The sequence below is a fragment of the Staurois parvus genome, unplaced genomic scaffold (assembly GCF_062004578.1).
Source record: "Staurois parvus isolate SC_StPar_1 unplaced genomic scaffold, SC_StPar_1.0 ptg000362l, whole genome shotgun sequence".
In the NCBI taxonomy this organism is placed as follows: Eukaryota; Metazoa; Chordata; class Amphibia; order Anura; family Ranidae; genus Staurois; species Staurois parvus.
In genome coordinates this window covers 11,146,148-11,158,665 of record NW_028318158.1, presented here as the reverse complement: position 1 = coordinate 11,158,665, position 12,518 = coordinate 11,146,148, and the positions used below count along the sequence as shown (strand labels likewise).

Genomic DNA, 12,518 nt, shown 5'->3' with positions numbered 1-12,518 from the left:
GCGTCTTATTGTCTGGGCTGAAACTTCTGTACCCACATCTGACAAATCTTTTCTCAGTTCCTCAGCAGTCACACGGGGACTTCTCTCCACTCTACGCTTCAGGTAGCGCACAGCAGTCGAAGTCAGCATCTTCTTTCTGCCACGACCAGGTAGCGTTTCAACAGTGCCCTTTGCCTTGAATTTGCGAATGATGCTTCCTAAGGTGTCTCTTGGTATGTTTAACATCTTTGCAATCTTCTTATAGCCATTGCCCTTCCTGTGAAGAGAAATCACCTCTTCTCTTGTCTTCCTGGACCATTCTCTTGCCTTCACCATGTTTGTAACCACACCAGTAAATGTCTAGAAGGAGCTGAGTATCACAGTCATTTTAAAGCTGCCTAATTGGTGCTTATTATGCTTGATTGCTGCTCGGTGACATCCACAGGTGTTTTCAATACCTGATGGAAAGCACCTGTATGAACCTCTGTTCTTCAGAGTGGTAGTCTTTAAGGGGTTGAATAATTGTGGCAATGAAGAAACCACATAAGAACCATTTACTACTGTATTACATAAACAATTGATGTCATTTTAGTTGCATTTGGGTAGTTACAACGTCCTTGTAGGATTTGATTCTGAATACAATTCCAAATGTACACTATAGTCCCTAAACCCCTTTACAGCATTGGGGGTTGAATAATTTTGGACACAACTGTAAATTAAATTAAACCATAAAGTGTCCAATTCCTACAAAGTCTCCAATGTGTCCAAAAAGTCCAAAATTTCAAACTTTCATCCAATAAGAAGGATTGGCTCCTATTTAATCCGGCGAAAACCTCAAAAATAGAAAAAAATATATACTCTAGTGCATTACGTTTTATACAAATAAATTTGTGCAAATCACAAACCACTCCAAAATGTGCCAAAAAAAAAAAATTCTTTATATATGCACATATAACACAAACTGTGAACACTGCAACACTGTGTACACTCCGTGGGCCAACACCCAATAGTGCTAAATACTATTACCCTCTGTGAGTATTCATACGCTTATCAATACTATGGAACCAAAATCTTCCATTCTCTCTTCCAGGATAATTCTTCCAAGGACCTCACAAAGACAAGAAGAGTTTTAAGACAGATCTCAAAGCATAGGGAAAATTTAATAGTAACTTACATTAAAATACAGAACTTCCAGCTCTGACCATGGCTCTTGTACAGGCTTAGCAAACAATGGATAAAAACCATGTGTAGATAACCAACAAAATGGCCACGGCGACACTTCCGGTTCGCGTACGTGCGTCTTGACGTCACTTCCCCTAACACGTTTCGTCACTTCCGGACTTCGTCTGAAGGGATCAAATTTCGTCTGATGCAAGTCTTTAAAGCTGAACTCGGGCCAACAAAAAGATCCTTAAGTATCCCCCACCCCAGTCTGGTAAAGGGTTTATTGTTTTGTTTCTAATATAGGCTTAGAAAAGACACAGTATTGAACTTAGCATGCAGCTCTACAACAACTGGTGGTCCAATCCTCTGTCACAGCAAGGACAAATCCACCTGATCCTCCTACGCATTTCACTTCTAGCAAAGTGAAATGCGTTGGTGGAACAGGTGGATTTATCCTGTACTCGATAACATCAATACAGGTTTACTTCAGGCTTTTCTGAAGCAGAGTGGCTTCCTTTCGATTTGTTGAGGTGTCCTGTGTGGATCATTGATCACCTGTAGCCAGCTCCTGACGGCCAGTGTGGATGGGGTGAAGAGCTTTGAGCAGAGTGATTGGAGCTGTGTGCATCAGGGAGGCATACGGCAAGACTCTAGATCACGGGTTTCACTCTGTTTCATTGCGGGCAGTATTAGCATTATGGTTTCCCTCAAAGGGATGGTTGTATCTGTAAGACTTTATAAATGTATGTACTCTTTATCAGATAATTGCTGCTGCACTTGATAGTACTGGTTTTAGTAATAATTTAAGATTTAATCTGTGAAGGGCAGGTGCAGACTGGTACAGAGCCCACTCACACTCCTGTAGCAGATCATGCAAATCTGAAAAGGAGGGTCACACACCACTGGTATCATTCACAAGAAACTATTGGCGACTGCTCAGACAGTAAATGTTTCTGCCATGGTGTTCTGTCTGAGCAATAAGGTTTCTTGTGCATCATACCAGCGGTGTGCGACGCTCCTTTTCAACTGGCATAGCATTGTATTATTCTCATAATAATTATAAGCAGAGGTCATCACAGAGGACACTTTTTACATCTGGAGGAAAAGAAATTTAATCTACAAACACGGAAAGGTTTCTTCACAGTAGGAGCTGTGAAAATATGGAATAGACTCCCTCAAGAGTTGGTTATGGCCAGATCCGTGGATTGCTTTAAAAAAGGCCTAGATTGTTTCTTAGATACACAGAATATAACTGGATACTAACATTTATAGGTAAAGTTGATCCAGGGAATGTCCTATTGCCTCTCGGGGGATCAGGAAGGAATTTTTTTGCCCTGCAGGAGCAAATTGGATCATGCTTTGCTGGTTTTTTTGCCTTCCTCTGGATCAACTGTGGGTGTAGGATTATAACTTTTTTTTTTTTTTTTTTAATGGTTGAACTGGATGGACTTTTGTTTTTTTTTTCAGCCAGACTAACTATGTAACTGTCCAGAGCACCCCACCCTCCCTTATATCACAGTGCACACCCTTACCTTGTGCTGCTGCTAGGAAGAAGCTGGGGGCAGAGCTCAGAAGCAGAAATCGCAGGGTTTGGAGGAGGAAGGCTGTAGTCAGCCGCTAGAGTCTGCTGAATGTTGAGACCAGGGGAGGCAGAGACAAGGGAATGCTGCGGCTGCACAGAGAAGTGCAGGATCTGTAGGATGAGTTTTGTCCTCCTGTCTGCTGCTGACTGTTTGGGGGGAAAAACGGCAGAGAGAAGCCTCTCCGCACCTGTACAGAGAAGAACAGGAGCTGGTGGAGGAGTTCTGTCCTTCTCTCTGCTGCCAACTGCTGAGACAAGGTGGAGTCAGGGACGAGGAGGTGCTGCAGCTACGGGAGAGGTGCGAGAGCCTCATGAAATGGCCTGGCGGGCCAGATTCAGCTCAGGGCCTTGTGCTTGACACGTGTTCTGTGGATTAAGGAAAGTAATACTCTGCTTTATCTTTTCCTCTAAAAAATATGAGTATTAGATCCTTTGTCTCCTGGGGTTGGGGGACTTGTTTATTGATTTTATTGCTGAGTTAGACTTCAACTATGATAAACTGAAATAATTAATTAAAATGACCGATTTTCCCACTATAGAAACAAAGATTAGGCTCCATGCACATGCGTGAATAAAGAAAAGTTTGTGCTTCCTTTTTTAGTCAATGAAATTCACCCTTTCAATTTCCTAATTTGGTACAAGTAATTTGGGTAAAAGTTACATTTATACATGTCCCAGTGTATTTGGCTGATATGGACAATACAAACAATTCCTTCTTTGATACATAAGGCACAGCATCAACCTATTTGGCTGGATTGTGTCCTTTGGCTTTCAGGGCATGCTTGGACTTGTAGTTCTTGTCATAGTTTTCTCCAGCCTAGCCTAACCTGTTTTTGACAGTTCATTTTTTAAAGTCTCCCACAGGAGTCAGAGCCGTGAGCCATTCTCCGTCATGTTATTTGTAATTCCTTTGAAAGAAGGACACTTCATATTTGACATCAGTCGATCCAGACACTTTTTTTCTGTGATCACTGTCGCATTAGATTTGATTTATGTATCCCTCCTCGTCATGAGGTTAATTGGAATCGACAGCGGCCCACTAAGCCCTGCGTTCACCCTTCTCAGGGCGATGGGGGAGGAAGCGCTGTTCAGTGACACCGCACAATGTATGTAAGCAGCTGGTTAGTGCTGCGTAAACATTTTAAGCTCAGGATGTGTAAAGGGTGATAATCCCAGTGTGTAAATCCGGTAAATCCAGAGACCACGCTTGGCTCTTTGTTTTACTAACAGCGGGATTCTATTACCTCTGACCTGCTTTAAAAAAGATCAAGAATTGTTGGTTTATATAGCTGTGTTCTTGGCAGTGCTGGGGAAATTCTGTTATGATAGGGGCCCTGAACCCACCATCTTCTGGAATAATGGCACTTCCCTTACAAGGAAACTGTATTGCAGTGAGCACACACTGATTTTATACCAGACTATCAGACACTGGGAGAGAGGAACAGCAAGGCGCCACTATTGTGCCTCATTGCAAAGCAGGAAGCAGAGCCTGCCTATGTAATGAAGAAATCTACACAGAAACATGGTTTATTATTATTAATTGGATCACTTTCTCATGTACATGTAACCCTCTTACTGCTGGATTTCAGGAGTGCACCTGCTCGGGTGCCTCCATAGCAAGCTGCATGCTATGGGGGCATCCAACAGGAGGGAGGGGTTATGTGCGCTGGCGAGAGACCCAAGAAGAGGAGGATCCAGGTTGCTGTGTGCAAAACCACTGCACAGAGCAGGTAATTATGACATGTTTCTTATTTAAAAAAAAAACAATACAGAAGACTTTAGTAGCACTTTAAGCTTCAAAGTGTATTTTTTCAGGTAGGTCAGACCTCATGTGTAGACTTCCATAGATGGGAGCAGTTACCGTTGAAGTAGCACTAAAGGCAAAACTTTTCTTTTTTATTTTGGATAGACCTAAGGAGGGTTATAACCCTTGTCAGTGGCTTTTTTTGCCATTTCTGTCAAATTGGGGAGATTTCCCGTCACTTCATGTGCCATAGCCAAAACAGAAAGTGAGAGGAAATCCCTCCAAAGTGAGGGCATCCTGTGGTGTCACCAAAACTAGTGTCCCAATTGGAAAATTTCCTATCACTGTTCTGCTTACAACCCAAAATTTGGGATTTTCTTTCACTTTCAGTGAAAACTGTAAAGAGGGAAATTTTCCTAACAGAGGCACAGACATCATCAAAAACCTGCCAGCTGTTCTAATCTATATAAACTCTGTATTATAATAATAATAATCCCTCTGCACTCTTTCCAAAACTCTAAAAATAAAATGCCTTTTAAGTATTACTAAGCAGGAAACGGAGCCTGCATATACTATGAGCAAATACAGCTGCTCTGATGTTCTCATATAATTGTTCACTATATGGCCTCCTGACTATCATATCTACGACACACCTGTATGTGCTCATTGGGCATCCCATTTCAAAACCAGGTATATTAAATCAAGCATCTACAGTTGTGGCCAAAATTATTCAACCCCCACTGAAATTGAGTGTTTTGGCCAGTTTGACATTGCTTTTGATCATTCAGTCATCTTGCTTACATTTACATTAAAGAGGCACTTGTAGGTCAGACAAATATAACATAACAGTTATAATGAAATAACCACAAATGTCTTTTCTGTGCTCACAGCATTATCAGTTTTATTCAACCCCCAAGTGACATTCAATCTTAGTACTTAGTACAGCATCCTTTTACAGTTATAACAGCTTTTAAACGTGAAGCATAGCTTGACACAAGTGTCTTGCAGCGATCTACGGGTATCTTCGCCCATTCTTCATGGGCAAAGGCCTCCAGTTCAGTCACATTCTTAGGCTTGCGCACTGCAACTGCTTTCTTTAAGTCCCACCAGAGGTTCTCAATCGGATTTAAGTCTGGTGACTGCGATGGCCACTCCAAAATGTTCCAGCCTTTCCTCTGCAACCATGCTCTAGTGGACTTGGAGGTATGCTTGGGATCATTGTCCTGTTGAAAGGTCCAACGTCTCCCAAGCCTCAGGTGTGTGACGGACTGCATCACGTTTCCATCCAATATCTCCTGGTACTGAAGAGAATTCATGGTACCTTGCACACGCTGAAGCTTCCCTGTACCTGCAGAAGCAAAACAGCCCCAAAGCATGATTGACCCTCCACCATGCTTCACAGTAGGCAAGGTGTTCTTTTCATCATAGGCCTTGTTCTTCCTCCTCCAAACATAGCGTTGATCCATGGGCCCAAACAGTTCTAATTTTGTTTCATCAGTCCACAGAACACTATCCCACAACTTTTGTGGTTTGTCCACATGGCTTTTGGCATACTGCAGTCGACTCTTCTTATTCTTTGGAGACAGCAAGGGGGTACGCCTGGGAGTTCTGGCACGGAGGCCTTCATTACGCAGTGTGCGTCTTATTGTCTGGGCTGAAACTTCTGTACCCACATCTGACAAATCTTTTCTCAGTTCCTCAGCAGTCACACGGGGACTTCTCTCCACTCTACGCTTCAGGTAGCGCACAGCAGTCGAAGTCAGCATCTTCTTTCTGCCACGACCAGGTAGCGTTTCAACAGTGCCCTTTGCCTTGAATTTGCGAATGATGCTTCCTAAGGTGTCTCTTGGTATGTTTAACATCTTTGCAATCTTCTTATAGCCATTGCCCTTCCTGTGAAGAGAAATCACCTCTTCTCTTGTCTTCCTGGACCATTCTCTTGCCTTCACCATGTTTGTAACCACACCAGTAAATGTCTAGAAGGAGCTGAGTATCACAGTCATTTTAAAGCTGCCTAATTGGTGCTTATTATGCTTGATTGCTGCTCGGTGACATCCACAGGTGTTTTCAATACCTGATGGAAAGCACCTGTATGAACCTCTGTTCTTCAGAGTGGTAGTCTTTAAGGGGTTGAATAATTGTGGCAATGAAGAAACCACATAAGAACCATTTACTACTGTATTACATAAACAATTGATGTCATTTTAGTTGCATTTGGGTAGTTACAACGTCCTTGTAGGATTTGATTCTGAATACAATTCCAAATGTACACTATAGTCCCTAAACCCCTTTACAGCATTGGGGGTTGAATAATTTTGGCCACAACTGTAGCTTTGCAATATCCGTAAGAAAACATAAGCACATATATTGTTAACTTAAAGTTGAAACTGCTCTTTAGCTATTTTCCTGATATCTCATTTTTAATCCCATCCAAGTCGATCACAACTCTTCTCTTATACCTTTTAGCAATTTTTTTATTTATTTTTGTATCCTGGGATGGTGTTTTTGTGTAAGAATCATGCTGGGGTGGGAAGATTTACATTGCATGGTAAAAAGTTTGTGGACACTTGAGCATCACACCTACTATATGGCCAGAAGAATGTGGACACATACTACTACAACAGATTTTGAGTTCACGTTTCCGGGGAAGGGCACTGTTAAATACCTACTGCATACATAGTTGTTATAGACAGTTGTACCTCTTCCAACCTTGGGACAACAGTTTTGGAAAGGCCCATTGTTGTACCAATATGACTGTGCCCCTGTGCACAACGCCAGCTCCATAAACATGGTTTGATGAGTTTTGGGAGGAGGAACTCAAGTGGCCTTCACAGAGCCCTGACCTCAACATTACAGAACACCTTTGGAAATTAATTAGAACTCTGATTTCAAATCAGACCTTCTCATTCAAGATCACAGCCTGACTTCACAAATGCTGTTTTGACTGAATGGATACAATTCCACACTTCAAAATCTTATGGAAAGCCTTCCCAGAATAGTGGAGGCTGTTATAGCCACAAATACACAAAACATTCAGCTCTGTCAAGTAATACGTACTTAAATGAATAACTAATGAATGATGAAGATTTATTATAAATATATATATAAATATAAACCACAGCACTTCTAAATGAATGCACATAAGAATACCTAAAACCAACATGTGCTAAAAAAATTTATCAGATGAGTTCAGCAGATAGAAGTCCAACACATGACTAAGTGTTCCTGAATTAATTAGTCAAATAATTAATAACATGATGTGGTTCACCAAAAAGAAAAAAGTGCAAACTGAGGGTTGTGTAAGGATCTTTTTTTCAATACCCCTCCACTGTGCACCAGCCACCAAATATCCACACCGCTGCTTACCAGAAGGTTAGACCTCATAAGTTAGGAGGTCTACCAGCACTTATGGTAGAAAACCTAAACAAATGGATGTATGGTGGACGATGAGCCTTTCGGTACAGCTGGTCTTCAGCTTGCTCAATTCTGGTCCAGTCCCGCTGAGAGCAACCAAGTAGCCAGACAGTCATTAACATCATAAAAAAGAGGAAGTAGAATTGCCAATAGTGCAGTATGATAAACAACCATTTATTAAAACCAGGTATCTACTCACATGTTGAAAGCAATACAGAGCATATCATAAAGCATCCATCGATCACTCTGGCAAGCATCACCACAATAACTCCGGCTTACATGTTTCGTCCGAAAGGACGTCTGTACAGGGGCTTACGGTGATGACATTAATGCCCATAATTTTAGAAACAGATTTTCAGGTGTCCACAAACATTTTGCCATATATTGTCTTTAAAACACTCAAACACTGAAAAAGTCTTCAGTAAACCTTAAAAAAAGCATATAATCAGAGTGAAATATAAGTAAACATATCGATGTAGCGAGCTTTAGTTATTCCCGAAAGTGTATTCAGATAGGGAACTAAATGACTTATGTTGCTAATATGCACAACAGATCTTAATTTAGCCAATTTGAGAGGTGGATTGGGCAAGGAAAAGGGAGAAGGATCTATGTGTTGACTAGATGTGTTAAAACACTGTGATAGTATCTTGTTCTGGGACCCCCCAACCAGTAATTACACTCACCAAGGCGGTAATAACAGACACAAATAAACCTTGTGAGAACAATACAGTTTCCTGTATCGACAGCAAGTGACCAACCTTCCTTGGAAAATAAACCTAAAAATGACATTTCATGCTGAAAAATGTGAACATCATTGCCCGACACTGCTAAAGAGATCATCATTCATCAGCAAGTCATCCTATTTCTGTAGATGATGAATCTTCTTCTCTCATATACCTTGGGAATAAGCAGATTGGTTCCAGCTTGGCCTAGATCCCGCACTTTTACAGCTACTAGGGCAATGATTTAAAGGGAAATCTAAATGCAATTAAGTACAGTCATATTCTGAAGTGATAATATAATATTTATTTAAAATTAATTTTTGATGTTGCTTTTTGCATGTTTATCAAAAAGGTCAACTGTATGTCAGGAAATTAATGTCCCTTCTAAGAACTATTAAGATAAGATCTGATATATCCAGTGAAAGGAACTGGTAATGCACCAGCATATAAAGAACGTTTGGACAATTGTGTGCTTTCAACCTTATAGCAACAGTTTATGAGAGGACCTTTTCTGTTCCAACTATGCCTCTTTGCACAAAGCCAGCACCATAAAGACATGGTTTAACCAGTTTGGTGTGGAGTGGCCTGCATGGAACCCTGACCTCAAGCCTACTGAATATTATTATTATACAGGATTTATATAGCGCCAACAGGTTTCTCAGCATTTTATAATATAATGGGAGACAATACAGCAACAATACAGTTCAATACAAGAGGGCTAGGTGGGCCCTGCTCCTTGGAGCTTACAATCTAAGAGGGAGGAGCTAGTGGTACAAAAGGTAGTAACTGTAGGGGATGGACTGATAGGAGGAGTAGAAGATTCCATTATTAGCTGAGGGTAGGATAGGCTTCCCTGAAGAGATAGGTTTTCAGAGATCGCCTAAAAGTGAGCAGAGTAGGTGATAGTCTGATAAATTGGGGTAGAGAGTTCCAGAGGATGGGGGAAGCTCTGGAGAAGTCCTGGAGATGAGCATGGAAGGAGGAGACAAGGGAGCTAGAGAGCAGGAGGTTGTGCAAGGACCGGAGAGTACGGTTTGGGTGATATTTGGAGACAAGATTGGTGATGTAATTTGGGGCAGAGTTATAAATGGCTTTATATGTTATTGTTAATGTTTTGAATTTTATCCGTTGGGCAGTGAGAAGCCAGTGGAGGGATTGGCAGAGAGGGGTGGCAGATACAGAACGGTTAGTAAGGTGGATGAGTCTGGCAGCAGCATTCATGATAGACTGAAGAGGGGATAGCCTGCGATGAGGTAGGCCAATGAGGAGGGAGTTACAATAGTCAAGGCGAGAGATAACAAGGGAGTGATTACGTTGCTTAGTGGTTTCTGAGGTTAGGAACGAGCGTATCTTGGAGATGTTGCGGAGGTCAAGTCTACAAGATTTGGACAGCGATTGGATTTGGGGGTGAAAGGACAGATGGGAGTCTAGGATTACACCTAGTACCCTGGCATGAGGGGAGGGACTGATGATTGTGTTATTGATCTTGATGGAGAAGTCAGGGGAGGGGGCACAGGCTGAAGGGAATACTAAGAGCTCAATTTTGGAATACCTTTTGAAATTAAATGGTGAAACTGTGATTGTAAGCCACATATTTTCTTAAATGCTGTTTTGGCTGACTGAGCACAAATTCCCACAGACACACTCCAAATTCTTGTGGAAAGCCTTCCCAGAATGTGATGGAGTGGAGACTGTTATAGCCACAAAGAGGGAACCAGTTCCATTTTAATGCCATTGGTTTTGGAATGTGTTCAGGAAGGTCATGTAGGTGGGATGGTCAGGTGTCTACTTAGTGTTTTTGTTGTTTTCAATCAGGTCAAACTAGACCCTTAAAGTGTTTCTAAACCCATGAACAAAAATGTATTATATTGCCGCTTACCATTTATTAGATGTGTTTAGTTTCTTTTTTTTCAGGCTATTTTTCCTTTATTTTTATCCAGTGATTTTGCTAGGACCACATTTCTTTTCTTCAGGGGACTACACTGACTGCACTGTATTTATGGAGAAGCAGCATTGTCATCCCAGTCTGTTCTCATGGTTTTGACATCAAAAAACCTCTTTCTTTCCTCTCTTCCATAACCTGGGGGAGCCTTTCTATAGTTAAAGTGGTTCTAAAGCTTAAACATTTACCTTAATGCATTCCCTGCATTAAGGTAAACAATGTTAACATAGTAATATTACTCCTCACCCCCCCCCCCCCATACTCCCCCTATACTTACCTGAACTCTCTTTTTTGATCCAGTACTGTGCCTGTCTGTAGCTGCTCTCCCTGTTCTCACAGACTTTGCTGTCGGTCAAATCGTGTGACAAAGGGGCTGGGGGGGGGGGGGGATCAGCTGCACTGTCTGTGTCTATGGATACAGGCAGAATGGTTTGGGATCGAGTTTGCAGGTGTGCTCCCTTCCTATGGTGGCACACTGAGAAGAGGAGGAGACAGGAGCACCGGTGGGGTCCCAAGAAGAGGAAGATCAGGACTGCTCTGTGCAATTATGTTGCACAGAGCAGGTCAGTTTTACATGTTTATTTAAAAAAATAAACTTTACAAACCCTGTAAGCTGGGAAGAACTCAGCCAGGGCCGACATCACGGCTTGGGATTTCAGTGCCGTAGAAGCAGTGTTGTGAGCTCCTACAGGAAGTTAGGTGCTCAATGGATTTCTGGTGGGATAAACAGATTACAGAGTTTTCTGTACTTGCAGAATTTATTAGAGACAAGATATGGGGAAATGCGCATATATTTCAGAGATGTTCTGAATCTTTTTTTTTTTTTTTTAATTTTCTTTATTTTTATGAAATATTTAAGAAAATTATTTTACATTGTGTTCTTTTTTACTCAGATAAATTATAATGTTGCATTTGAATAGTTAGAAATGTAAAAGACCAAGTGGTTCATTGAGTCTGCCTTTTTTATTTTTGGTAACATTTTTATCTGAGGATAGACCTATGTTTAAGTTTACTTACTTTGTTTTCATCTCAAGCCAGTAGGTGGATCTGTAAGTTTCAGATGTTTACCTGTCTTTTCTGAACTGCTTTGTCAAAAGAAATGTTGTGGTGTTTACCGAACTCAGTAGCTAAAATTCATATTTATATACACAACTGATTATTGAGTTATAGGTGTACTTGTGCCACCACTATCAACTGCCAATTTGCAGCAGCTGAAGACTGTAAATAAACAGGGAATGGAACATACCCTATCTGACTGTAGATTTCTAATAATGTACAAAATCTTCAGATTTATTAATATCACAAGATTAACTCCACCTATATTTCTGTTACTTAATTTTTTTTTTCTAATATTGTAACATGCAGGATTTTTTTCCCAACAGACTTCATTATGTAGTTCCATATTTTTCTTTATACTAATGGCCTCTAATAACTATAATGTACTGTGTCATTGCAGGCTATGACTTTGCAGCTGTGTTGGAGTGGTTCGCGGAGAGGGTGGACCGCATCATTCTGTTGTTTGATGCTCACAAGCTAGACATTTCCGATGAATTCTCAGAAGTCATTAAAGCTCTGAAGAACCATGAAGACAAAATGCGTGTAGTCCTAAACAAGGCTGACCAGATAGAGACCCAGCAACTGATGAGGGTCTATGGGGCCCTCATGTGGTCCCTAGGGAAAATTGTCAACACCCCAGAGGTGATCAGAGTCTATATTGGTTCATTCTGGTCCCACCCGCTTCTCATCCCCGATAACCGCAAACTGTTTGAAGCTGAGGAGCAAGACCTCTTCAGAGACATTCAGAGCCTTCCACGAAATGCAGCCCTGAGAAAACTCAACGACTTGATCAAAAGGGCACGGCTGGCAAAAGTGAGTTACATTGCTGATGCTTTAACACCCTGATGTTAAAAAACCTTAATCTATGCTGTATTATATTAACAGAATATAAATCTGCATTATATTTGTAGACCT

At 41.3% G+C, this 12,518-nt stretch overlaps 1 protein-coding gene across 2 annotated transcripts in view; it reads left to right on the top strand.

Moving 5' to 3' along the window:
• LOC149456439 (EH domain-containing protein 3) overlaps nucleotides 1–12,518 on the top strand; it is a 94,830-nt gene that overhangs the window by 60,416 nt on the left and 21,896 nt on the right. For both annotated transcript variants that reach the window (XM_089685113.1, XM_089685112.1), the window contains one exon: nucleotides 12,004–12,416. In XM_089685113.1, the coding sequence (XP_089541239.1) occupies nucleotides 12,004–12,416 (413 nt within the window). The remainder of the gene's footprint in view (nucleotides 1–12,003; nucleotides 12,417–12,518) is intronic.